This window comes from Filicampus tigris, chromosome 11 (assembly GCF_054856515.1).
Source record: "Filicampus tigris isolate MCC_2025a chromosome 11, RoL_Ftig_1.0, whole genome shotgun sequence".
Taxonomy (NCBI): domain Eukaryota; kingdom Metazoa; phylum Chordata; class Actinopteri; order Syngnathiformes; family Syngnathidae; genus Filicampus; species Filicampus tigris.
In genome coordinates, this window is record NC_141227.1 from 21,937,479 (window position 1) to 21,965,411 (window position 27,933).

At 42.4% G+C, this 27,933-nt stretch overlaps 2 protein-coding genes across 2 annotated transcripts; one reads left to right on the forward strand and one right to left on the reverse strand.

The window, feature by feature from the left end:
* The first annotated feature begins 1,979 nt into the window (after window positions 1-1,979).
* ogdhl (oxoglutarate dehydrogenase L) lies at window positions 1,980-20,162 on the forward strand. The gene is made up of 23 exons (XM_086044317.1): window positions 1,980-2,184; window positions 2,989-3,203; window positions 3,346-3,516; window positions 4,463-4,565; window positions 5,856-5,971; window positions 6,352-6,506; window positions 7,329-7,475; window positions 7,831-7,921; window positions 7,988-8,167; window positions 8,244-8,372; window positions 9,104-9,283; window positions 9,543-9,695; window positions 10,862-10,964; window positions 11,103-11,231; window positions 12,033-12,183; window positions 14,037-14,164; window positions 14,238-14,416; window positions 15,363-15,434; window positions 15,945-16,070; window positions 17,222-17,294; window positions 17,365-17,528; window positions 18,963-19,117; window positions 19,184-20,162. The coding sequence occupies exons 1-23, from the start codon at window positions 2,178-2,180 to the stop codon at window positions 19,305-19,307; spliced, it is 3,051 nt and encodes a 1,016-aa protein (XP_085900443.1). The 5' UTR covers window positions 1,980-2,177; the 3' UTR covers window positions 19,308-20,162.
* A 1,206-nt stretch (window positions 20,163-21,368) lies between these two features.
* On the reverse strand, window positions 21,369-27,851 carry chata (choline O-acetyltransferase a). The gene is made up of 15 exons (XM_086044321.1): window positions 27,648-27,851; window positions 26,885-26,961; window positions 26,605-26,796; window positions 26,051-26,169; window positions 25,749-25,802; window positions 25,496-25,676; window positions 25,108-25,285; window positions 24,859-25,028; window positions 23,898-23,998; window positions 23,681-23,800; window positions 23,145-23,267; window positions 22,933-23,074; window positions 22,552-22,614; window positions 22,330-22,467; window positions 21,369-22,250 (listed from the first exon to the last, which is right to left on the reverse strand). The coding sequence occupies exons 2-15, from the start codon at window positions 26,930-26,932 to the stop codon at window positions 21,909-21,911; spliced, it is 1,971 nt and encodes a 656-aa protein (XP_085900447.1). The 5' UTR covers window positions 26,933-26,961; window positions 27,648-27,851; the 3' UTR covers window positions 21,369-21,908.
* Window positions 27,852-27,933: the final 82 nt, after the last annotated feature.

The window sequence follows — 27,933 nt, forward strand, 5'->3', positions numbered from 1 at the left end:
TCGCTCCGTCTTTGTCAGGCGGCAGAGTCGCCCCGGCAAAATGGCATTTCTGTTCATAATTGCCTGACCCTTCCTTCTGCAGGTCATACGGGGAGCAATGGCAAAGACGCATGCAAATAATGAGTCTGCAGGTTGCAAAGATTAGAGATGATGATGACGATTTTTCGGGGATTAAGGAGAGTATTAGCGTAAGAACCTCCACTGCCTGTTTTGGGGAATTAATAAAAATACTAGAATATGAAGTTTCATCTTTTGTCATCTATGATTCCACCGCATTTACTGACTTTTTAGGTTTTTGCTGTGCTATCGTTTCAATATTCGTATTAAGGTACTTTATACAGGTATAGTATTTGAAGTGAAACCACGAGTAAGAAGTAACTTGAGTTTTTTCTGGGTTTTTTTATGTATATAACCATCCCCTTTTTTCGCCCAGCTCGCAGCCAGCAAGTATGAATGATGAAAGTCAAAATGAGGAGCAGCATTTTTAAATTGGGCTAGGCCAATTATTTGATTGTTTTTTAGCCCATCAATCTGAAACCACTTGCCCAAATGACTACCCCCCCCTCACCCCGCTCTCCAAAGTTACATAGCTTCTATAAATGGTTTCCCCCCCCCCCCCCCCCCCCACCCAAAACAGAATAATACTCTGTTTTGATTGTTCAATGCAAGAAAGTACAGCATGGTGGTTTAGTGGTTTGCAATTCGAATCTCTGCTGTCTCTCTGGTATGTGTTTTGTTCTCTGGCTTCCTGTCTCTTTCCAAAAACATGCTTGCTGGCTTCATTGAAGACTAAATTGTCCATTGTGTGAGATGGACTCGCAACCAGTTCAGGGTGAACCCCACTTTTCGCTTGGTTAAAGTAACAGAAGTGAGTTTTTATCATAGAATGAATACATGAAATATAACAATAGCATCTATGCTAATAGCATGTTGAGACAAAGCACATTGCAGTGACTTTGAAGTTGTTCAAAAAAAGAATGTTTTTAAATGTTAAGGTAACAGGACTGCTGTGATTCTACTCCCCTTGTTATAATTAAATATAACATCAAATTTAGAGGAAAATAATGAATAAAAATAAAGTTACATTTGGCCTTCCCATAGCCTGCTCCGCGATGCAACTTAATTTGAACCATGTGTATGCCAACTTTTTTCGAGGTGGTAAAAGAAAATAAATGTAAAGTATAGTTGAGATAAAGTGAATACAATTATGGGGGGGAAAAAAAGATTTTATGGTAAAGTCGAATATCAGTAGTGAACAGGCAACAAATGCTATTTTACCAGTTTACTGAAAAGTTTAAAGTAATCTTTTCAACTAGTTTTATTAAAAATGCAATCAAATAGCAAGACAATTTGCTTTGAAAAATAAAAAGTTTTCAGTTAATTTCACATTCGGTTTCCTGAGGATGCACATTGCACCTATTGGTGGAATGGCCCAGATTCAGATACAGTACAATATTTTACATGAATCTTGCGGTGTTATTCAAAGCTGAGCCAAGACGGCATTTTTGAAATTGCATCCCAAGCAACTGTATTTTATTTTTTTCCTACTAAGTTTGCATAAGTGCTTGAGTGTGTTTGGTGGTAGCACCCATGGGTGCAGACGGTCGTGCAGATGTACCACCTGACTCACTGGCCAGGGGGGGTTGGTCGGGGGCGTATGTGGCGCAAGTGCATTGGAAATCTGTCACCTTCCCCGTGTCACTTGTCCCACACTGGAAGTCTGCGGCGATGACATTGCAGCAGTCGAAGGTAAACGTGAACGCACATAAGTGCTTTTTAAACATGTTGTCCTTTGCACTTATACCCTTCTATATACGTCACACACAGGCCACCGGGCAGATTATGGAGGATTTACATTGAAGGCAGCGGATTAGCGCTCCTGTCACATAGCACACACGAGCATCATAACAAAGGCAAAGTTAAAAGCACCGTTGCAAGAGCAGGTGAGGAGCGCAGCACGACGCCATGTTTGACTTTGTGTTTTTTACGGGGCGCAAATAACTCTTAACTCTTTGCAGCAGCTTCCGCTTGAATTTGTAGCCTCTAATGTTTACGATCGGGCTGCTCGCTCACAAACGCAGTCAAACGATCCTGAAGTAAAAGTTGCCACCGGCAGGATGTTCACTCTGCAGCGCATCTGTGTCGGGGAAAAAAAAAAAGAGCTGTTGCTGATTTAAATGAAAGGTCGGTTGTGGCTCCGATGAACTGCGTTGTTTTAATTGTTCGATAATTCCATAACAGAGGTGACAAAAGTACTCTCAGCAGTACTGACATTTATAGTGAAGAAAAAAAAGTCCGAAGTAGCTTTACTCGTTCAACTTCTTTAATGAAGTAGAAAAGTACAGACTCACAGGATATTTGGGACAAAATTAGCACAACCAAGAGAAAGAGTAGACTTGAAAAAACACCTGTATTTTTATCAATGATATGAGTAATCAGCAGTAGAACACCGAAAATGGAGGTTTCTGACCTAAGAAGTGGTGGAAACAAGCTTTTTGTGGCAAGAAACATGCCAAGCAGAACATTAACTCTGATGCTAATATGTTACACTTCTGCTTCACTTCACTATAAATTAACAATAGGAACAATATGGAGAAAGGGCTTTTGATGGCAAAAGAATTACTATCCAGATATAGAATTACGAAAGCGACTCTGAACCATTGCAATGCTCAAGCCTGTCTTTTTTTACATGGTGTTTGCCATTCACGCAATGCATCATCGCTACATCGTCATTTCATACACGTTGTACCACAGCGTGTATGAAATGAATACCATACCATATACATATTTGTTTGAGCGTCTGGTCCCTAAACTTGTCCGACTTTCATTTAACGTGACAAGCTAAGATTTGCTGCCTAATCTTCATATTTTACTCAAAATCTGTGCTGATCTCAAATCCCCCCCCCCCCCCCCCCAAAAAAAATGCCACAACACACAGTTGACGAATACAAACGTGAGCGGTCAATTTTTTTTCTCTTTCTCCCTCAGACATGAGTCAGTTTCGGGCATTGGCGGGCGCGCTGAGACGCAGTGGAGGAGGTCCGTGGTGGCGAGGGGTTCGAGGGACCCCGGCCAGGTGCAGGCCTCATCCCAGGCGAAGGTGCTCCTCTGACGCTACCCCCTCTCAAGCGGTCACCGGTAGCTCCAGCTATGTGGAGGACATGTACTTTGCCTGGCTGGAGGATCATAATAATGTGCATGAGGTAACTGTGTGCAACAAATCAAAACACACACACACACATGTGAATGTATTTACAAAATGGAGACTTTGACTTTGAGTTTGATCAAGTCCATTTTCTCAAATCAGCAGTTGTGACATTTCCTTGTCATGTTTTTGTCTTCCAGTCGTGGGACGCCTTCTTCCGGAACATCCAGAGCTCCGGTGCGCTTGGCGAGGAGGCGGAGAGACGCCCCTCCGCCCTGCTCCAGGGCCGAGTCGCTTCCCGTTCGCCAGATGTGACACAGAAAGTAGTTGAGGACCACCTGGCTGTGCACACGCTCATCAGAGCCTACCAGGTCATCCACATACGACGCATGAATGTACCGCAAAGTGTGTTTCAAAAATTTGGTCATCCTTTCAGGAATGAATGTCTGAGTAACTGCGAGTCTAGACAAACAAATGAAACGGGTATCAAGATGAAAGCTAAAATGTTTCAACTGATCTCTCAAAGCTGAAGAAATTGTTAGCCTAATAGTATAATTGCCCAAGTTATTTAATTTAATTACTGTCACAACAATGGCAATAAAATGTACCAATAAGATCGCAAAAAATGTTTTTTCTTTGTTTGTCTTGATTTTCATGTGATGGTCATCTTGTTTGTTGAATTTGTTTCTTTTGCATGTTTTCCCAGAATGTTAAAAAAATGACTCAAGCATTTACGCGATTAGGCTAACAAAATGTTTAATTCATGCACCGCATGTTCCTTTTTGCCCTAGTAAGCATATTGGTATTTTTTTTAAATTTTTTTTTTTAGAGAGATTTTGTGACAGTAAGTTAAAAACGACTTACACAATTACGCTATTAGGCTAACGACATTGACACATTTAATGAGTGATTACTTTCCCGATGGACTTCCGTTAACATTGACCCAAATACAATTTTGTCATGTGTGTGAAAACACATCCCAACTTGCTGATAAAGGTGTTGTTAAAATTTGTCACTGCTCCGGATTATGTAAACGACCCACTTTTTGAACGTAAATGTTAATATCAAAGAGACTGGCTGAACATAACAGATGCTGACGCTTCCACTCGCCCGCTAATGAATCAAGTTACTATCTGTTAGATCCGTTCTGAATACTTGTTGCAATGTGGAAACGCGTGGCAGAAAGATATGAAAGAAAACTCCCGCAGGGCTCCTCCGGAGCGACTAAGTGGCATCTCCAGCTGTTCATACTCAACAATATGATGACAAACTATAATTTTTTTTTTTTTTATATGATTGTCTCTGTGCTGCTTCTAGATCCGCGGTCATCATGTGGCCCAGTTGGACCCTCTGGGCATCTTGGACGCGGACCTGGACTCATTTGTTCCCTCTGACCTCATCACCACCATCGATAAATTAGGTGAGCAGCCGAATACACTCATTCGAAAAAAAAACTTGATTGATCTTTCACTATAGGGAAAAGTATGTGTTCGAGCAGCAAGAAGATCATTTAACTACACACAAAACAATGGGAATAGCACCTCGCGTATTGAACAAACCTGCATTAACTTTGTCTGATGATTATCCGCTAGCTTAATGCTAAAAAACAACCTAGCCGGGCTAACAAAAGTAGCATCGTTATTATGGTAATTATAAAGCTTGAAACAATTTTTATTTGAACACAAACGTGAGCAACGCATGCAGACGGCATACAACAATGCTCAATGGCATGTATTCTTTATCCTCTGCTAAAAAACAACACAGTCTTCTTCTGTTTCGTCATCAAATCTTAAGCTAGTCTACCGGTGTGTAAAACCAAGTGCAGGTCTGGTCCCAGGTGAAAGCATGTTACAACATTTGAGTTTTCTTATTTTTGGGATGATGGAACACATTCATGGCATTTCTGTGTATTTCAGTGGGTAGAATTGCATTGCATTCTGTGTTATATTATCACAAGGCCGATATAGCTGGCTAATGAAACATAATGAGCCATTTACTTGGGCAGTACGTGGCTCTATTCTTAGCCCCTTTCTTCTCTTTGCCTTGTCGTTAATGTGATTTGCACCTGTCTCCTCTTATGTGCCTAGTGAGCTTTGAGCTCCAGCAGCTCTCTCAGGTGGTCTGCTCGACTTCTGCGATCGTGTACAATGTAGAAAATACTACATGATAAAATAGTATCATACAAAAGAAAAGACAGACGTTCAGTCAGTGATCAAAACCTAAAAATAATATTATTTGACGTTTTTAAGCCGTCACAGCATATTTACCGCTAATATTTATTGATATAAAAAAATGAACTAAACTGAAAAATATCTTCTTTTAATTACTAAAAAAAAAAACAAAAAAAAAAACATACCCGTTATCCCCCAAAAAAGAGAGGTAATAGTCTTCCGTTCTTAATTAGAGACTTGGCATTGTTTTTGTGTGTTATTGTATATACTTATTTTGTTATTAATTGAATGTTTTAAATTAACCTTCTTTTTTTTTTTTTTTTTTTTTTTAATCTGCCTGATTTTTACTTCATGTCCAGCACTTTGTATGCAGTTGTGGCCGGTTTTAAAGTGCGCTCTCTAAATAAAGTTGAGTTGAGTTACTCAACACTATAGAAAATGGATCCATGATGGACTTAGAATAAGTTATTAAAATGCACATGAATATAATATTCTGCTCAAAGCGCTTTAGATTTAAATCACGTGTTTCTTCACACTAGGTTTCTACGGTCTGCACGAGTCCGACTTGGACCGGAGCTTCCGCCTGCCTCACACCACCTTCATCGGCGGAGGAGAGACGACGCTTCCGCTCAGGGAGGTCATACGTCGACTCGAGGTACACACGGAGCCCCCCCCCCCCCCCCCCCCCCAAAAAAAATTATCGCCGATTATTGTTCGCTCTTTTGAAGCAACCATTTTTTAATTGTTCTTCGAACCTCCCCAATTTGCAGTGGATAGTGACCGAGCCGTGCCGCTTGTAGCGAAAATTTGAGACTAGCCGGCGCACCCCCGAAAAGGGGTTTGTAATTGTGTGTGTATGACATAAGACACAACACCATGCGTCTAGCATGTACACAATCATGAACCCATGTTACATACCCACAGTATATTCAGTAGTTGATTTATTCAACGCCAAGCTAACCACCTTCCCATGAAGCACTTTAGCTAGCAAGGGGTGTACTACCCTTTTTGCTTTTCTCCATTGTCCCATTCCAGGCATCCTACTGCGGTCACGTGGGGGTGGAATTCATGTTCATCAACAACGTGGAGCAGTGCCAGTGGATCCGTCAGAAGTTTGAGACTCCGGGAATCAAGCGGTTCACCAGTGCCGAGAAGAGAACGCTGCTGGCTCGCCTGATCAGATCAACGCGGTCAGCAACAAAATGAGGATCGAGACTCATTAAGGAACAGCACAATACCGGATCATGCGCGGAACCATGCAGCTAGTCCTTATATGAGCTCATTTTTGTCTGGTGATAAATGAGCACAAAAGCTTGACCGCATCATTATTTTTCCTTTTTTTTTTTTTTTTTTTTTTTTTCCATTGCTCATTTGCTCATTTACAACATCAAGAGCACAAACACTCTCAACCTTTAAATCAGCCTTTCCTAACCTTTTTAACGGACCTGAAAAGTGAAAGTAAATGACTTCTAAATGTAACACCCCAGGGAAGTTGTTAACAACCCTGCCAAATTTGAATGATTGCAAAAATTGACAAGTATATAAAATCAAGTTTTAGTCCGCTCTCAAATGTTGTGGGCGTGTGCTGAATGCGCTGGAATCAGACTCCGCTTAACTGTCAATCAAATACCGCAAGTATATCCCATTGGGTCGTCACTGGGCTTTTTTCGTGCTGCGACGAGGCGCTCTAAATCGGCCATGCCAGCATGAAGCCCCCGGTTGGCTGTCAAATCAGACTTTTGAATATTAAAAAAAAAAAAAAAAAGCTTCCTTGCTCTTCTCGTTCTCTGCTTGATGTACGTGCACTCATGGCCAACAACAAGGCGCTCTAAAGTGACTATGCTATCAGAATATCCAAAGATGTAAATCAATTGGATTAAGAATCAACAAGAGACAACTGATTTCCACAAAATTTTGTGGTGGCTGCCACTTTTTCTTTTTGGCAGCAATTTCACTTTTGTAAATGTACCTTCACATTCTCAAACCAGGCTGTACTGTTAATGATCTTGTAGGTTTGAGGACTTCCTGGCCAGGAAGTGGTCATCTGAGAAACGCTTTGGACTGGAGGGCTGCGAAGTCCTCATCCCGGCTCTTAAGACCATCATTGACAGCTCCAGCTCTTCCGGCATCGACAGCGTGATCATGGGCATGCCGCATCGGTAACGTGCATCACTATGACACCTTCTCAAACAACACTTCAACAAAACAAAAATTGTGACATTCAGCAACTTGTCATACCAGGTTATAGTGGTGAAAGCACAATATTGGTCGTTTTTAACTGATGATAAAGAATATATGCCTGTGAGTTTTTTTTTTTTGTATGTCATGTCTACATTTTTTGCTTGTGTTCAAATATAAGTTCTTTAAAAGTTTATAATTGTCGAAACGTTAAGTTAATGTGGTTTGGTTGGATGAACAACAACTTGTAATTCTCTTTATTTTATTTGTGGTTTTGGGTATTTGCTGCTACCGTCGTAAGCCGAGGTACAACTCGATCTATTGATGTGCTTCCAGGGGTCGACTTAACGTGTTGGCCAATGTGATCCGCAAGGACTTGAACCAGATCTTCTGTCAGTTCGACCCCAAATTAGAGGCCGCGGACGAAGTGAGAACAATTTAGCGGCCCTTGTCAACATAGCTTTACGTTAACCTGCCTCTTACTCTCCCGCAGGGCTCTGGGGACGTCAAATACCACCTCGGGATGTACCACGAGAGAATAAATCGGGGGACGGACAAGAACATCACGCTGTCCCTCATGGCCAACCCCTCCCACTTGGAGGCGGTGGATCCGGTAGTCCAGGGCAAGGCCAAAGCCGAGCAGTTCTACAGGGGAGACGCGTTTGGCAAAAAAGTCAGCAATCTCCCAAGATGGAGCTTTCTTACTTGTATTCAAACTTGATAGACAAGATTTTTTTTTTTTTTTTTAGGTGATGTCCATCTTGATGCACGGCGACGCCGCTTTCGCCGGCCAAGGCGTCGTATATGAAACGTTCCACCTCAGCGAACTCCCCTCTTACACCACACATGGTACCATCCACGTGGTGGTCAACAATCAGGTAACGGGATTGCATTGTTTGATTAAAAAAAAAAAAAAACGAAATAAATAAAAGCAAATGGGAATGTGACTTCTATAGTGTTATGTGAGGAATACTTAGCCACAAATCCACTTTATAAATTGGCAACTTGGCAAACGACAGATGGAAAGCGAGACCATGCCGGTTTTATTTAAGACCTTAAGAGTTGTGATGCATTTGACTTTGGAAGCACTGCACTTATTGTATTTCAAAGTCTGTGGACTGTTATGCAGAACCTGTATTTGATTTGTGGACAGTTGTTTTTAAAATGTTTTGTTCATAATATTTTTGTTGCGTTTTTGCTATGCTATACTTACCTTGCAGTTTTTATTTTTTTTAACTTTAACACACACATAAACCCAAAACTGATACTAAAACTAATAACAACTCAACTGAATTCACTAATGGCTATGTGAAATGCCACCGCCCATTTCTCTTTTCTTTTTTTTCTTTTCCCTCCTGTTTTTTTTTTTGTGGAAATGTTAATTTGAAAAGCTCAATAAAGACATTTGAAATATAAAAACTCAACTGAAACGAAGCATTTTTGAAAAAAAAAAAAAATAATAATAATACATACAAACTAACTGAAAAACAATTGAAACAAAGTTTAAAAATCAATAGCCACAATGAAATAAAAATTGATTTTAATGAAAACTCCCAAACTATTATTACCCAGCTCTGGATTTCATGTCCTTTGACGATGTCTCCCGCAGATCGGCTTCACGACCGACCCCCGAATGGCTCGCTCCTCCCCTTACCCCACCGACGTGGCTCGAGTGGTCAACGCTCCCATCTTCCACGTCAACGCCGACGACCCCGAAGCCGTCATTTACGTGTGCCGCGTGGCCGCCGAGTGGAGGAATGCCTTCAACAAGGACGTCGTCATTGACCTGGTCTGTCCACTGGTGGATTTTTTTTTTTTTTTGCTTTGACTGCCAGCCAAAATATTAGTTGTGAGAAATTTTCAAATACACTGACGATGTTTTTTAGAACGCATTAATGACATTTCAATTCATTTCAATGGGGAAAGTTGATTTGACACTTTTTGGTCACGGTATCACTTCATACATTTTTTTAAATTTTTTTAACATGTTTTGAATATTGATTTGAGCCCTTTTGAATGTATCGTATGCGTGTGTGTATTTATGGCAGGTGTGTTACAGGCGCTTTGGCCACAACGAAATGGACGAGCCGCTGTTCACCCAGCCGCTGATGTACAAGCAGATCCGTCGGCAGGAGCACGTGCTGAAGAAGTACTCGGACAAGCTCATTGGCGAGGGAGTGGTGACGCTGCAGGAGTTTGAGGTGATTGCCCCTCGTTGAACGTTCACCATATCAACAAATAGCAGGACAAAATGGACACCGCCTTTGTAACGGTCATCTGGGGAGACTTTTTACAACGTGTGTGTAAGGTTTGTGTTGGTATTGTTTGTGTATGAGTAAGGTTTGTACCTGTGTGTGTCAAAAATATGAAATTAAGCAGCAAAATCCACCCGTGTTTAGCCATCTCCGGGGGCGGCCATTTTGTCATTTCTGTCGACTAAAAACGACATCACAGTTAATCAGGTCTCAGGTAACGGCCAATCACAGCTCATCTGTTTTCTGAAGCTGAGTCGTGATTGGTCGTTACATGAGCATTTGTGATGTCATTTTCATCCGACAAAAGACAAAATGGCCGCCCCCGGAGATGGCTAAAAACGAGTGGATTAACACTTATTCCACAAACGCAATATTTGTCAGAATGCCCTATTTCAACTTGTGGGCCTGCCTGGAACATTTTCTTGAAAAAAATATGTTAGGGTTGACAATCCACTTTAAGATTTTGTGTGTGCGCCGTGTGTGTGTAAAGTATTAGTGTGTTTTTATATAAGGTTTTTCTCTATGTGTGCAGGCATTTTCCAAACATTTGCCACTAGGTTTGAAGCACGCATTTGTCCAAAAGAATAATTAAGATTAAGCTGTGACTAATGGCTGCAGCTCAATCTTTTGATTGATGAATTCATTGATTAAGGGGCGTATGCTAATGTGTTTGCCCACGAAGCATCGCACCTACTATACTGTCTTCTTCGCCTTGCTGGATTGAAATCGCAATTAAATATGCGGACGAATTATATGGCAGCAGTGTTGCCTCTGTTGGTTTCAATTTACTGTTGCAATTCAATCGGCAGATGAAGTCTCACAGACGTCTCCCGTGCGAAACACTACAGTTCAAGTGTCTCACTCACTGGAATCACTCGGCTTCCTCATTTCAAACTGGAGCTTTGTAAAATTTTTAATAAGATTGTCTTAAGATCAGCTACGGTGCCTCTAAGGCTCACAAGTCACTGGTGCTTGATGGACATTGTTTGTCGTCGCGATGTGGACCTTTGATAGTTCATTCATAATCCAGAAGGCTCTTTACAGTCACAAAAAGACTATTTTTCATTCACTCTGCAATATTTGTGGGGTGAAATGTTTTTGACCGTGTGCAGGAGGAAGTGGCCAAATACGACAAGATATGCGAGGAGGCGTACAGCAGCTCCAAAGATGAGAAGATCTCGCATATACGACACTGGCTCGACTCACCCTGGCCAAGTATCTGTCATACTGTAGATTCTGCAAATGTGTCACTAAACGCCCTTAGCCAGTATTTGCAGAAATACTGTGTTGTCTGTTATCCGTTGGCGCTGGATGATGAGGACTAACGTTCCCCTCCGCCCACTTCACTTGTAGAATTCTTCACGGAAGAAGGAGAACCCAAGACCATGACTTGCCCCCCCACAGGACTGGGTGAGGAGGTCCTGCAGCATATCGGCCAGACTGCCAGCTCCGTGCCTTTGGAGGATTTTAACATCCATCCTGGTGAAATACACTTGCACCATATGTTTTCTATCTATCTATCTCTCTATCTATCTATCTATCTATCTATCTATCTATCTATCTATCTATCTATCTATCTATCTATCTATCTATCTATCTATCTAGCTAGCTAACTAGCTAGCTAGCTAACTAGCTAGCTAACTATCTATCTATCTCTCTACATCTATCTCTCTATATCTATCTCTCTATATCTATCTCTCTATATCTATCTCTCTATATCTATCTCTATATCTATCTCTAGATCTATCTCTATATCTATCTATCTATCTATCTATCTATCTATCTATCTATCTCTATCTATCTCTATCTATCTAGCTAGCTAGCTAACTAGCTATCTATCTCTCTATCGCTCTCTATATCTATCTATCTCTATCTATCTCTCTATATCCATCTATCTATCTCTTTCTCTCTCTCTATCTCTATCTCTATCTATGTATCTCTCTCTATCTCTCTATCTATACTGTGAATGTGGCGGTTTGATTCAATGCGTCGTTTGAATCTAAACCGATTCCATCCGTTTTTTTCTTACAGGCCCGATAATACACATAATACACATACATTAGAGCTCATTGGATTGTGTACCTAATGTAGTGGCCTGTGAGAGTGCTGTACAACACCGGTACAGTGGTTGTACAGAGAGTTTATTCGCTTTGGAATTCCTTTCCCAACATCAGCCAGACTTTTAGTGTCCACAATTGACAACACCACCTGTCATTTTACAGTTTCTGCTTGCTCATCAATGTTTTTATTTCTTATTCACCCCCCCCCCCCCCCTTTTACAAGGTCTGTCTCGTATCCTGCGTAGCCGAGCAGACTTGGTGAGGAACGGTCAGCTGGACTGGGCCTTGGGAGAGTACATGGCCTTCGGGTCGCTTCTCAAAGATGGCATCCACGTGCGCCTCAGCGGCCAAGACGTGGAAAGGGGAACCTTCAGGTGAGTCTGCGTCGCGTTGACAACAACCAAATCAGCGCCACAAATCGGCACCAAGATGCGACTAAGTACTCGCTTTGCCTAAAAGAAGCTCCACAACTTAGTTCCTTGGTGCCTAGATGCCACGGCATGGCAGCAAAGCACCACTTTTGTCTTAATGAAGCCCCTCAACTCACTGAAATATCGTTCCATCGTGCCAACATGCCACATGATGGTGTCAAAGCACTATTTTTGTGTAGGTGAAGTTCCTCAACACACTTTACTGTAGTTCCTTGTTGCCAAGATGCAGCAAAGCACTACGTTGGTCTAAATGAAACCCCCAACTCACTTCAATATTGTTCCTGGGCACCGAGGTGCCACAAGATGCAGCTAAGCGCTACTTTTGTCTAGAAGAAGCTTCTCTTAAATGAATTTGAACTTGCCCCCACTTCTTTTCAGACCAGCAGTACACAATATTTCAATAGGGGATATTTGAATTGTAAATTCGACTTAACGTGCTCATTTTTACTTCATGTTTGACGTAAAAAGTTGAGCCTGAAAATCTACTCAAATACCGTAAAAAAAAAATATTTGTACTTAGTTACTTGTCACCACTGTCACACTCTAACTGGCCTTTTTTTGGTTTGTCTTTCTTGACTTTTCTATCGAAAAGGCTTTTTCGAGCCGCTCTGCGGCGCCTTGCTCGCTAGTCTGCCGCGTACCGTACTTCGTACTTGACACCTTGGCGGCCTCCTCCCACCTGCGCTTTGTTTTCCTCCTCCTGCCGGCCGCTCGCGTCCTCTACTCACAGGAGCCGAGCATATTGCCGCGTTCCGCTTGAGCGCGTGCGTCGGCGGCGCGCCAAACTTGACGTGTTTGGGTGTGGGAATGCGTGCGCCCTCTTTTCCCCACTAATGGGGCCCCCGAAGACAGACGACATACCGCGTGTGCGTGCGCGTGTAAGATTGTGTGTGAGCATGTGAGCACGTGTGTAAAGTATTTGAGTGGGCGCGTGTGTAAGGTTTTGTGTGTGTAAAGATTTGCGCGTTACTTTTATGTATGCGTTCGTTTGTGTGTGTATGTAAGGTTGTGTTGCCGTCATATTTGTGTGTGTCTTTGTGTATTAGAATTTTGCATGTGTGTGGGTTGTTGGTATGTTTTTATTTGTGTGAAGTTATGTTTGTGTGTGGTGGGATAATTATCTTACAAATCTCGAACAAGCATCCAACAAACAATTATGTATCATGTAACCTCATTAGAGTACTGTAGATGGTAATTAGAAATGACATTTCAAGTGCTGATATCATGTTTTTTTTTACCCGTTACCCGTTTGTTAAAATATTAAATTAATATTAAAATAATATTAGATACAGTACACTAAAAGTCTGTTTTGATTGACATTATCAAAGAGTAGCATTAATTTAACAATAGATTTTATTTGAAAAATAAATAAATAAATAAAAAAGGCAGGGGTGAGCCAAACCCTATTTTTGTGAAAAATGCTTATTGTAGGCTAATTCTCTTTTTTTTTTTTTCCACAAGAATTTTTTCAGTTTAAACAAATTTTTAAAATTGAATTATGTGCCGATTTTCACTATTGACCGCTTGGCCCGGTCCCTATCCCACAGTGCTCACAGGCATATGTTCTTTATCCTCTGTGAAAATCAACCAATATTTTTTTGCAGTTTTGTCTCTGTAGGAGAGTATTCTACTGCCCCCTGGTGGCCAAACCCGGTACACCAAAAGGGGCAGCCCAATAAATTGAATGATTTTCATTTTGTCATTATTGCCATGTATCCTAATTACATTATGACATGACCGAAATAGATTATCGCAATTGTGCAATATTGTTTCAGTCCTTTTCTGTTGTTTCCTAGTCACCGTCATCATGTTCTCCATGACCAAGAGGTGGACAAACGCATCTGTGTCCCCATGAACCACCTGTGGGCCGACCAGGCCCCCTACACCGTCTGCAACAGCTCCTTGTCCGAGTACGGCGTGCTCGGTAGGTGCCCCCCCCCCCCCCAACCACAAACATCAACCGATCGCCGCCCCGTGACCACCTTTTTTGTGCCCAGGGTTCGAGCTGGGCTTCGCCATGGCCAGTCCCGACGCCCTGGTCCTGTGGGAGGCGCAGTTTGGAGACTTTCACAACACGGCCCAGTGCATCATCGACCAGTTCATCAGCTCGGGGCAGGCCAAGTGGGTCCGCCACAATGGCATTGTCCTGCTCCTCCCACACGGGATGGAGGGAATGGTGAGAGTGGCATTTGACAGTGACAGAGCCAGAGGCACTCCTTTGCAATAATGGTTCGGCTCGTCTAATCAGCAACTTGTGCGAGGCGGATGTCGTGCCTCGGCAAAGGAGAGGCGCTCACTACGTTGGGTTTGTGAACATGGGTTGAAAGAAATAGGCCTTTTTGTGTCAGTAGAAAAGAGTTTTTGGTTATGTTACTTTTGGGTTTTTCATTATAGCTAAGCTTTCATTTGGTTTTGGCTTTAGTTTTTTGAATTTAGTTAGTTTTTTGATTAATTTTTGGAGGGGGCTTGTTAGTTTGTATTTTTTCAAAAAGACTTCGTTTTAGTTGCGTATTTATTCGTTTTAATTTTTAATATGGGGTATTTGTCGAGTGCAAGATTAAAAGGAAAACGAAGGACATTTTTTTCTATAATTATCATTAGCTGTTGTTTTTAAATGTGAAATGCACGTTAAGTTGATCTTTTTTTTTTTTTTTTTTTTTTTTTAGAAGCCCTTTATTTTGTTAACTGAAAGAGGAAGTCAAGTCAAACATTTTCTTGAATTAAGCAGCAAAGTCGACAACAAGTGTCAAAATGGCCGTACCCTGACATGGATCAAAATGGAAGGATTTTGCTGCTTATTTCATATTCCACAAACACAATATGAATCAGAATGCCATGTTTGGACTAGTTGGGCCACAGAAAATCTTTGACTTTTTTCAGGTGTAGTTTTAGTTATTTCACTACTTTTTGTTAACTATAGTAACCTTGACAGAAAAACTATACAACAGTTAAATAAAAAGTAAAAAAAAAAAGGGAAAAAAAAAGCACTTGTGATATTTTTGGGTGGCTGCGAGAGATTTTTCACTTTCAATTCATTTCAATGGGGAAACTCCGTCCGAGTGTATTTCATCACATCCATTTCATCACAGTGCGAGCTGAAACGCTCTCCACCTTGTCTTCAGGGTCCGGAACATTCCTCAGCCCGACCTGAGCGCTTCCTGCAGATGAGCAAAGACGACCCGGACCACTTTCCTGTAGGTCCGCCTGTACAATTGCACATTTGGAAAACGTTTCCGTGGCTACTCCGGCTTCCTCTCACAAACCGACACCAACGCGCTGTGATTTTCACTGAAACCTCTGAAAATATTTCCAACTTGCGTATTGCACTAAAGGATACGGCATGGGGGGGGGGTTGGCCAACTTTATTTCATCCGGTCTGTTTGCAGTTCCTTCTAAACGTACATTGCGGGAGTCGACCTGCTGCGGGACTTGAGCATTCCAGTTTATTCTTCTTCCATGTCAAGGACTAGTAGCAAACAGTCAGCTGTGTTGACACCCACGACGGCGCAACACGCCTTTTTTAAAAAAAAAAAATGTGCCCGCTTGCACAAAATGAGCAAAACTTTGTCTAGGCTGCCTGTGCAGAATTAGACGGCGCCTCCTGCCAGACTTGCACTTGGCATGAAAACAGAGCCCCGAGTCTAATTAGTTTTCTTTTTTTCTTTTTTGCTAAAACTCACATTTCCTCTTTTCCTCACATGAAGGAGTTTGGTGGAGATTTTGAAGTGCAGCAGCTGTACGAGTGCAACTGGATCGTGGTCAACTGCTCCACGCCTGCTAACTACTGTCATGTGCTCAGACGGCAGATTCTGCTGCCGTTCAGGAAGCCGGTAAAGCACGACAAACCGTCTTGTGACTGTATTCCTTTCTCTTTTTTTTTTTTTTTTTAAGCACCATGACACGTCTATGACAAACTGCTCAAAAGTATTTTAACCGCATTGTCATGATATTGGGTCATCATTTTTGATACGTTGGCCATTTGATGTTAGTTAGTCAAACGCATGACCAGGGGCGGAGCCACGGGTGGGCAGTGAGATTCATGAAAAAATAACCACTTTTAAATTTTTAGTAAATTATTAGGAAATTATTTTTGAATTTGTGTTTCGTTGTGTTTTTTTTTTTTTAGCTTTGTTGAATATTAAGAACGACGTAATTGTGGTTGTCTAAGGAAGATCTGTACTTCACGCTGTTTGTCATTTTATTTGAATATACGTTGTGTCGGGACAGCAGGATTCTGCTCAGTGAGAGAAATATTCAGGCCCACCCTGATTTTTCCAGGCCCACCCATTATCCATGTTCTGGCTCCGCCCATGTGCATGACTGAGGTTTTTTTTTTTTGGCTTTCAAGAAGCCGAAATGTTTTGCGCTACTTTCTATTTCAAACCGTTCGCAATTCATGGTGTACGTTTGGAATTGGGATCAAAAAGATCAACCTTGGTTTTCAGAACACTTTATCGCTGTAAAAAGTTTTGAAATGATTGACGTTGACCTTCTTTTTAAGATATATATCCACTGTTTTCATACATACCGCTGTACGTACCCCGACTCTCGCTCAAAATCTGCTGAGAACGGCTCCAGCTCACCAGCGACCCTAATGAAGACAAAGACGATTGAAATGAGGCTTGCCTTCATAATTAGCAGCCCGACTTCTGACAGAAACTTTTAGGCTGTACATGAATGATTATTTTTTTCAATGCACAGCCTTGACTGCTTTTCAGCTGCAGCGACCGTCTTAAGTGATCCCCCGTCGCCTACAAATGTGACGCTCCGTCGAGCATGAGAAAACAAACTACCCCGAGCAAATCAGTGAGGGTGTCAAGAGGGAATATTGCGCGATTCTTTTCAGTACAAAGTCTCAATTCCGGTTTTGCTTGACTGAACACTCCGGCTTTGTCCCTGTGCTGATGGGGGGGGGGGGGGGGGGGGGGGGGAAGAGAAAAAAAAAAAAAAATCAACAAAACTTTCTTTTCTTGTTGTACAGCTGATTATATTCACTCCAAAATCTCTGCTGAGGCACCCCGACGCCAGGTCCAGTTTTAAAGACCTCGCCAAAGGTACACTTTCCTCCGCTATTTTGATGCAAGGTTAAAAAAAAAAGAAAAATGTTTTGATGAACTTGCATAGGCACTCGATTTAAGAGGCTGATCCCGGACGAAGGCCCGTCCAGTCAAAGTCCCGAGCGAGTGAGGAGGCTGATCTTCTGCACGGGGAAAGTCTGCTATGAACTGAGCAAAGAGAGGAAGCGGCAAAACTTGGAGAAAGACGTCGCCATCGTCAGGCTGGAGCAGGTTCGCTACGACATGTTGGAATGGAACGGCACTCGGGGGGGGAGGGGGGGCGGGGGGCTTTGTCAGAATTAGCACGGCCACTAGACAAAAAGAAAAAAATACAATACAATTTTAATCCATTTTCAATTTTAACAAAGCACTTTACAATACAATAAAACAATAACAGGCTGTGGTACATGTATCAATAAATATAGACAATAAATAATATACCAAATATAAATAAATAAAGCCAATAAATTGACATAAAACACTATATACAATTGACACCGGAAAAGTCACGAAAAATTCAGGACTGATCAAAAGCCAGAGAAAACGTTGCCAGAAACTCAGATGGCGCCTTTGTAATTTGCTCACACGTCGGTTATTCATTCATTTGTTCACACTTCATAAAGATGTAAAGTATCAGATTCAATAATAATCATGAAGATACATTGCTATTGGATAGATTTATTCCCTAAAGTTAATACGTTGTCATTCCTTTGCATTTCTCATGGCTGCACTGCTTCTAGTAAATGTTTGTGGATGTTCCATTTTTTTTTTTTTGTCCAATCAGATTTCAGCCTGAGTTGCCATGATGCACTTTATTAAACGTTTGAATGTTTTTGTCGTGTTACTAGAAACATGATAACTAAATGATGCACAGGTATGGTAAAGTTAGTTGTTGGCTTATTGCTTTTTTTTTTTTTTTTTTTTTTTTTTTTTTTTAGCATTGGTCAGTCATCCAACATTGTAACACAGTAGTGTAGTGGGTCAACGTGTTCACGAACATAATACTTTTGCAACTCACTGTAACATTATGCACAGTTTCAACATTGCACCTAAATATCGGAAAATTGTACTAAAAAGTTCAATACAGCTGCGCTATCCACTGAAAAAAAAATGGTGTGTCGAAATTTACTAAATTTCATTTTGTCATCTGGATCTACATGGGTTTTATGACTATACTATTACAGTACTCCACTGAAAAAAAAATATTTGGGTCCAGATGATTTTTCTCATGCAACCACTTGATGAAATAAAATTGAGTGAATTCAACACCGTATTTTTCAGTGTACTTGGGCAGTGATTCTTTCAAGTAGCACTAGAGTGAGCCAGAGTACAGTACCACATTCTAAAAACAGTTGGGTTAAAAATAACACTATTTTGGGTCAAAAAAGGATCCGATCCACTATTTGGGTCAAATTGACCCAACTTTCTGGGATGCGCAAAAATGGATAGTTTTATACAAAACACCCCCAAAAACTGGGCTGTTTTGTACCAAACAATGCAAGAAGGTGGGTCAAATTGACCCAATTTGTGGATTGGTCCGTTTTTGACCCCAAATTGTTTTATTTTCAACCCAACCGTTTTTAGAGTGTTGCAGTACTACAAGTAGTAACCACACGTGAGAGTCACTGTTATATTAGTGGCCGGTCCTTCTTTCGTCTTTTCCAGATCTCTCCATTCCCTTTCGACCTGGTCAGGGCGGAGGTGGAGAAACACAAAAGCGCCGAGCTGGTCTGGTGTCAGGAGGAGCACAAGAACACGGGTTACTACAATTACGTCAGGCCTCGCTTGCTCACCGTGGTGGCCAACAAGAGGCCCGTCTGGTGAGAACGCGCGGATCAAGTTTGACCCGACGTTCGGGCAAAGTCACGCTGGCCTTTTGCTTTCAGGTATGCCGGGCGGGACCCTGCCGCCGCGCCCGCGACGGGGAACAAGTCGACCCACCTGAACGAGCTGAAAAAGTTCATGGACACGGCCTTCAACTTGAGCGCCTTCCAGGAGAGGAAAATTTGAAGGTGCGGCTTTGCTTTATTATTAAGGAGGTGCTCAAAATGGATTGGATATGATTAGGATCCGGGAACATATTTTATAATCTTTTTGACTCTTTATCAATTCGAAGTAATAATAAGCACAGCGGATTCTCGGAACGCTGACACAATCTGTTCCAGGAAGTTGTTTGACATTTGATGTGTTTGCATTTTGAATGTATTCATTTTCCCCATTCCCCAGTCTTGTACCATTATGTCTTTTTTCCCTTAACAATACGACGTTATTCTGGTTCCATTTTTATTCTCATAACATTAAGGAGCTTTTTTTCTGGTAACATTATCACTTTTTTCTTCTATTACACTGGTCAACAAATGTTTAGTATTTTTTTTATTCCTTGTAATGTAATATTTTTATCTTATAACATTACGATTTTATTGTTCTCTTAGATTTTTTTGTACCATTACCAACAGGACTTTTTTTTCATTGTCTAGTGTGACTTTATTCTCGTTCTGTTCCCATGGCTTTATCCTTGTTCTTGTAGCATCGATTTTTGAAAAATAATTCTTTGGCTACTTATGTCACGTAAGGACTTTTTTCTTTCATTTTTAATTTTTGCTCTGAATTTTTCCTGTTTTCATTTTTTTTTGCCTAACATAATTTTTGGGGGAAACATTACATCGTGTAGATTTTTTTTTTTTTCCTCATAACTTCATTTCCTGTTGCATTTTGAGATTATTCGTGTCACAAAGACATGATTGTTCTACCATCGGGTTGCTTAATTTTAAATACTCCTTTGTTGTCAAAAGCACCAGTCTAGAGCAGCTGTTTAACTGTACGTCTTATATGAGGTAATTAAACGTCTCCTGACAGGCATCGGTAGCCGCGTGTACGTGAGCTTCTGCTTTTGCCATGTGATCTGTTGGTGAAGGAATGCCTCTTTATTGTCACAGCTCGCTTCATTAGCAGACATCAGCCAGCTGGCACAGACTTGCTTGCTTTTTTTTTTTGTTTGTTTTGTTTTGTTTAGTTTATAGGACTCATAAGGCGGTAAACACACAAAGGCCGAGAGGCGTGAAGAGCAATACTGACACTCGGTCATCACATTCGGATCCTCACCTGTAAATAATTATAAGATTACAAATGTGCCATGAATGTCTGGAGTCATACATGGTCGCTTTACTACAGACACAATAAGTCATTGAAATGCTTTCATATCAATTCGGTGGCTTAATATGTTGCTTCGTACGGAACGCGTTGATTTTCAACCAATCTGTTTTTTTTTTCTTTTTTTATTTAACTTTTTCAGGCAGGTTCGAATTTTACTGTTGCCCATCTTTAGTATAGTGCCATTTTTTTTCACACAACATGCCGGGCCAACGTGAGGCCTACTGGAAAAGGTGCAGTGTCAAGGTTTATACCGTAATTACCGTAAGATGTACGGTCATGGCGTTTCAAATGATATGTTCGCATTTAGATTTTCATCAGGCGAAATTATATGGTCTGGTTGAATATTTTCAATTTGTTTACCGGTAATTTTCTCGTGTTATTTGTCGTGTCAATTTTACAGTAAACAAATAAACAGCTCGAAGAAAGCATGCTTTGCTTCTTACTTGGAGCACTGTGCGAACGAGTGATCTTTTGGTCTCCTCAAAGTGATGTTATGCAACAGTCCCCCATTTCTACGCAACGAGAGAGTGAAAACGGCCACTAAGGCAAACTAAAAATGTCTATTAATAAGCGTGTGTTTAAAGCAGATAAAAGTGTTAAAAAATGTTTTTTTGTATGGCCCGTATCACAGATCGTTGATGGATCTGGAATGTGTCCCCTCTGATAAATGGAGGAGACTGTATGATCAAAACATTAGTTGGTCGATTAGCAAAAAAAAAAAGACTGAGCAATGTTTACCGCCAGACATTTTCAGACCCTCTTTTATTAACCCTAACGTTTGAAAAAAAAAAAAAAAATAGATAAAAAATATAAATAATTGAATGGCTGGACTGTGAAAAGACAAATAAATACGTCAATGGCAGTGAATGAGTTAAATAAAGCACACAAACACATAAAGACAGTATTGTTGCTCTTTTCATTTGTTCCCAGTCGTTGTGCTATGGTAACGATACTCATGCGAGTATGAACATCAAGTACAATTTTTAAGTCCATCATTTATTAACATTCATACGATACACATCAAAACAGCGGTCACCGACTTTTGTTTTCAATTGCACATGCGCACTCGCCATTATAGACAAAAATAAATAGACTTGCTTCACAGATGCAAGACAGTGACGTCAAAACCGACATTTTTAAACACCGATCAGTTGCACACTTAAGCTTGGCCTTATAATGCAAATCCAAATCATTTTGTTTGTGCAAATACAAATAAATAAATAACTGGAGTAATCTGGTCAGGCTTCATTCTTGTTATTCGCACCATTGATACAAATTTCCTCCCTTTTTTGTTCACGCAACTGGCCCAAATAACTGTTAAGCGTATATTATGGAAAGACGGGTAGCGTATTTTCTCAAACACTCGCTTTGGCTGGTCCACCGCGTTGATGTTTCTACATGGAGGGTTATTTTTGGCACGTACAGTAAGAGACGGAAAACGAAAGTCTATTGCACCAGCTACAGGATTTCTTCGACTTTACCTCCAGCCTGCGCTTTAGTCTGGCTCGGTGTCTTGACAAGAGCAGGTGTCAGTGCTTCCTGGTTCTTGCTCAGGTCAGCCGGCGTCTCCGGGCTAAGACCCTGTCTCGGCTCATGGGTCTTGTGTTTGTGACACAAATCCCTCAAGTCTAACAGCGCCCGCTCCAGACTTTGGACAAACCGTGACGAGCACGTGTGTTGACTCTGCCGAAAGCTGGACACGCAGAAGACCAAATGGTCGGGTTGAGGGTTGTAGCAGACCCCGTATCCGTTGGGGACCACGGGTCCGTAGCAGCAGAACATCTCCGCAGTGGTGGGCACCTGAAAGAAGAGTGACAGGCTCGTTGACTTTGGGATTGTTTGAATGGATTCCCTCCAAATTTCAAATGCTACGTAGTACCTGACTCGTGGAGAGAATGAACTCGTTGCTGATGCGATAGGCGTCGTCCCGAAAGATCTCCGGCTTCTCGATCTTCAGGTCTTGCGCCATCTGGCGCAATCCCAGCAGGTGATTGTCTATGGCCAGCCCCGCGATAGCCTGGAAAAGAGAAATGACACCATGAATTCATTCTGTCGTCTTTGTGATGCTAATTCAAGGTAGTGAGAGGAATCCGACGGCTACCAGTGTCGAATTCTTTGTCTGTGCCGTTATGGCGGCCCGTAACAACTCCGTCTTCTTTGCATCCTGGTAGAAACGAGTAAGGATCAGTGCCAATTCGTGGTCCTTCATGTACCTGAAACATTGGTTGTGATGCTAATATCGGACAAATCCTTCACCATGTAGCTCAAGTTAAAGTTGAGTTGCATATCGTGTCCAAGTCAAGTCATCCCTACCTACTTTTTTTTGCAAAGCAAGTCACCGGTCCTAAAAATGACCGGTCCTTGAGCCTTACTCGAGTCGATTAACCCAAGTCAGCTCCGGACCGCTTGCTTTGAGTTCGATTCAAAGCGGCTAAATGGCGCTGGTGTGAAAGCAACGCGAGTCTAGCGGCAAACCCCTTACGCAGTTGCTCACGTGCCCGTCGCTCATCGCTCGAACAAAGGCCAGGGCCTCCGGCGTGGCCGAGCGAATGTTGTCCACTCGGCCGTCCTTAAAGCGACGTATGGAGGCGCTCTCATATGTGGAAACTGCCCTGGCGTGACATCTGAGCGCACGGGGCGGCAAAGAGTTAGGAAGTCGGTATGTGCTGCGACTTTCGTTTGTTTGTCTCCCACCTGTAGTAGGCCAACTGGAGAGCCACCTGGATGAATGCATCTGGACTCATTTTCAGCCTCTTGATCATTTCTTTCCCGTAATGGTGGAACTTGTGGACGTTCATGTCCAGATCCTTGACGAGCCTTTGTAGACACATTGCTGTTAGCTCGGAGCATGTGCCGCATTTTCGCCGGTAGTAGTGGTCGCTCGTGGTTTTATTTACCAAGTTGTAATGAGCCGGGAGATGTAAGTGTGGGCGGAGAGGGTTTGAAATGAAATGAGAAAGGAGTCGTATGGAGAAATGCAGACAAACAGCTGGAGCGGATTCAGACTGGGAGGAACTGATGGGAAAATCGACATTCATTTCTGTGCATTCTCGCAGGTGGGAACAAAAAGCTAACGAGCAAGACAAAAAACATGGACCCTGGGAAAACAAATGAAACAAAACAAAATCCAATGAAAACCAAATTAGACTAAACACGGACCACGACATTGAAGCATTCATAGTCGCCGGCTCCAGCTCATTCGCGTCCTGAAAGTAAAGTGAAAGCCAAACCCGTGGAGTCTGTCTTCAGATGAGGCGAGGAGTTTGTGCACCGCCGGGGTACATTTCCAGCGGAGTCGTCGCGGAGCTGGCAGCTCGCTCACACTTGCAGGCGGAACCGGCTTGGAAGGGCTGCCGATCGCAGCGCCGCAACGTAGGCCACAGTCAGAACATTCAAGTCTGGTTTTCAAAGAATTCTTTGGATTCAGTCTGAGAGTTGAATACTTACATGTTTTTGAGAAGGTACTCGGTGCACTGCACTAGAACGATCCCTTCAAACGCCGAATGCTCGCACACCACTCCGCAGCAGCCGTCGACCCCTACGACAAACTGGCACAATGACGCTGTTTTCAGAGCAACAGCCTCAACGGGATTTGGGGGCCAAAGAATGGAGTCTCGGGCTAGCTTCTTATGGAGCAATAAGGTGTCCTTCTAGTATGTCCAGAGTAGAGTTGTGCTCAAGATCTGAGACCAAGACTTGCCTGAAACCAGACCCTCACAGAGACCAAGACAAAAACCTTTGGGACACCGACACAGAGACGAGCCGAGACCGTGACAAGATCAAGACCGTGAAAATCCATTTGAAAAAACCCTGACAAGAGCATTTTCACTTGACAACACAACATGGTCACGTGAACCTCAGTCACAATACTGTGAAAGTTGCAGTCATTCTGGAGACGGGGCCTGGGGTGTTTCTGGTTGGTAACATGTGACTTGAAGGTATGTTTTACCAAGTGCTTCTTATTACTATACAAAAATTCAGTTGAAGAATTGCAGATCGGTGCTGGTCTCGAGCGGTCCGGACGGAAAAAAAATTCCGAGTCTGGCCAGTCCGAGACAAACGAGACCAAGACTTCTGGGAGCGGAATCTGAGAGACCAAGACTTTCAAAATGCAATCTCGGTCTTGAGTGTTACAACACGAAGCCATAGCATCTGCTTGGCGCAGATGTTTACGTTTGGCCTATATGTGCTTAGTGTCGCGTGTTGATTCATTACAAATCAAAGGGAACATTTGAAATGACTCTCTTTGGGACTAATTAAAGAGGTTTCTTGATGCTTTCAGCTCCGTGCACACGCTCTTTGTTCAGACACGATCCAAGCGCACCCAAACCGAACCCTCACAGAGATCATACCAGTGACACAACGGGCGCAATCAACGACTTTCTCTGGGCCAACGGCCAGCACAAACCTGCATGCTCTTGTCGTACCACCGGTTGCCCCCGTTCACGGAGCCCCCGCCCCCGTTCAGCATCAACATGGCCCGAGCGCTGTCGCTCAGCTCCGCCTTGCTGCCGTCATCCAGACAGACCAAACAAAGGCAGCGTTCCATCAGGTCCAAAGAGTCCCTGTTGGTCGACTCTGCGGGGGGAGCAAGGAGCCAACAGTCTCAGATTTTAATTGGACCCGCGACGCCATCTCCAGCGGAAAGTTACAGTACCTCTAATGAGTTCTTCGCGCGCCTCCGCCCACTGCGTTCGGCCATCGGAGGTGAAAAGGCCGATCGGCGGCTGCCGCTCGTCGTCGTCATCTGCCATTTTCACGATGGTCTCCAGCTGAGTCAGGATTTCTCCCTCGTTCAGACGGCGGGAACGGATCGCCACGTCCAGTGCGAAAAACTGAGCACAAAGTGGGCATCAGATCACGATCCAGTATTTGCTTCAGTGACATTTCATTCTGGCTTTGGTGGAGTGTCTTGAGCTCAAGTCCGGCCGATTAACCCCAGGTAAAGTTCAGCTGTTCTAGTCGGCTTTTCCTGACACAAGCAGAAGCTCTCGAACGTTTTGTGCTAACATTGAATACGGCGGCGTAACTGTTTTCCATCTGACCTGGTTCTTACGAGCCACAATGATATGTTCTGGTTCTGGCGTCGCTCTACCGTCGTACGCCACTAGCGTGTCCCTCTCACGGCCCGGCAGACGGTAGGCGCTGAAGATCCGATAATGCTGCTCCATGCAAAGCGGCGTTCCGGCAAGTTGACCTCGGGCGTAGTCCACGGGTAGCATGCGTCTGCTCACACCAATCCGCAAGTTTGTCCGACGTTCATTGACCTCTCGTGAATTTCAATCTTCTCTTACTCACGCATCAAGCAAACTTTTGTACTCTAGAATTCCAGAGATCAAGTTGGCGGCAAACCTACGAAGGAAAGACGAAGAAACAACACACCGTGGTACGATCTTTTTCAGTTGACTGACCGATGCGGATTTAACGTGGAAATGTATTACATGCAAGTGTCCTTTTGGATGTTCTCATTCATCCAGGTCATTCCTTTCTCGGGGCGTTCAATCAATGGCAACTGGACTGCCCTGTTTTGTCTTAAGATCTTTCGCTTCTCATCCGAGAAGGCTTCATCGGTTCGTTTAAGAAAAAAAATGAATAAATACCTCCGAGAATCGATGGCAGCTGTGAAGTTCTGGCGTGGGAACACCATGGCGGGGCTGGAGTTGACCGGCAGTGCCAGTCTGTTGTTGAGGTACATGTCGTTCAGCCAGTAGTCGTACACCTACGCGGGCAAAAGGGAACTTTCACTCCAATTGCCACCCAAATCAGGAGTTAGAATCAACGCAACCCGTTTAATCCCTATTTTCTCCAAGTTGAGCATATTTGCGTGTTAGACCTTGAATAGAACGATCATTTCATTAATATTAATACTAAAAAAGCCGATTGTGCCACTAAGGCGACAATTACTTAGTAAGTTAACTTTTCCAATTATATTGTGTATAAGGACAAATCAAAGGCCTCCCTTCTAATAAACCAGTCAAGTAAATTCTAGATGATGCAAAATGCAGTTCAAACTAATGGTCCCACAACATATTTTCTAGTTTCATATATTTTTATTCAGTCACCATTCCGCAATACACAAACAATCAACGGTCGTATTGGCGGCAACCCCTCGTGTGTGTGTGTGTGTGTGGATAAATACGTGCACTCCATTTACCCAGTTGTCCTTTTTCTCTCTCCTCTCCACCAGCTTGCATTGCAGTAGCTCCCCCACGCCTCCGGGGGCGCCAAAGCGCTGCACTGCCTCCTGGGTTTTTTGGAAGCTCCGGTCGGTGAGCAGGTGTTTCACGCATCTCAGGTACGCGTCCAAAGTGTCCTTTAAGGCGGGCAGCGGCAGTTTGGCCACGTTCTGGATGGGGAGGGTGACGCGAGATGACATTTCAGTCAGCAAATGATCATATCATTTGAAAACGGGATGTTTTGTGCAACATATTCACATCGGTGGCCTTGGAATGTTTGGAGTGCTCTTGGTTGAGAAGGGACATGTTGGTGGTGCGCCGGAGAAGTCGATTCCCTTTTATTGACAAAAAAAAAAAAAAAGAAAATGGCTGGCCGCCACTCATACAGTATAACGGGTGCAGATTTTTTTTTTTTTGTATTTTTCCTTCTTTCACAGTCTATTTCAGGAACTTCTAGCATGTTATCACATAATAATAATAATAATGAATAATAATACAGTTATTTTAAAAAAAATGATACAATAATAAAATATATTACCACTATATACTATATTACCACTACTTCTATTGTTAATAATAATTATAGTCATAAAAATGCAAAACAAGGCAATCTTAAAATATAATGTTAATAAATTCATAGCAATAGTCTTTTAAAACAATAGAATGATCAAACTGTGTATGACTACTATTGCTATTTATAGTAATAAGAACAATTAAAAAGTAAACCAGTAAAAGATAACAATAATACTAATTACGGTCGTAGATCCATAATAATAATTTAAAATAATACAATAACAAACCATTGAACTAACACACTACTATGCCTTATAATAATGATCATTATCATCATAATCAGAATCAGAATCATCGTTTTACTGCGATGAATGACCAACACCTGTTTAGCCCATGCACAAATCACAAATGTGATGATGTTGACCATCTTATCATGGAATGAGAAATCTCAAATCCAAAACAATTGAAGAAGTCATTTCAAATCATTCAAATTGGACAATTGTCTTACCTGTAAGTAGACAAAAAGCTACTTCCTTGTCCTCAGGCTCCAGCGAGACGTTTTAATTTGTTTCCCTTCTTTTTTTTTTTTTTTTTTTTCTTCGCGAGCATCCGTCATCCAAAGACATGACCAAGAAGAAGCTCAACTATTAAGTCCCTCGCTGCGGCTCCGCAAAGATGCTGACGGGGGCGGGGGGTGCAGTTTGCTGGTGCCCAAGGCTCCTCCCTGAAGTCCTGCGATTCGCCCGCAACTTTTATTCGCCGCATCACTCGTTCACTCCGCCATCACCATGTCA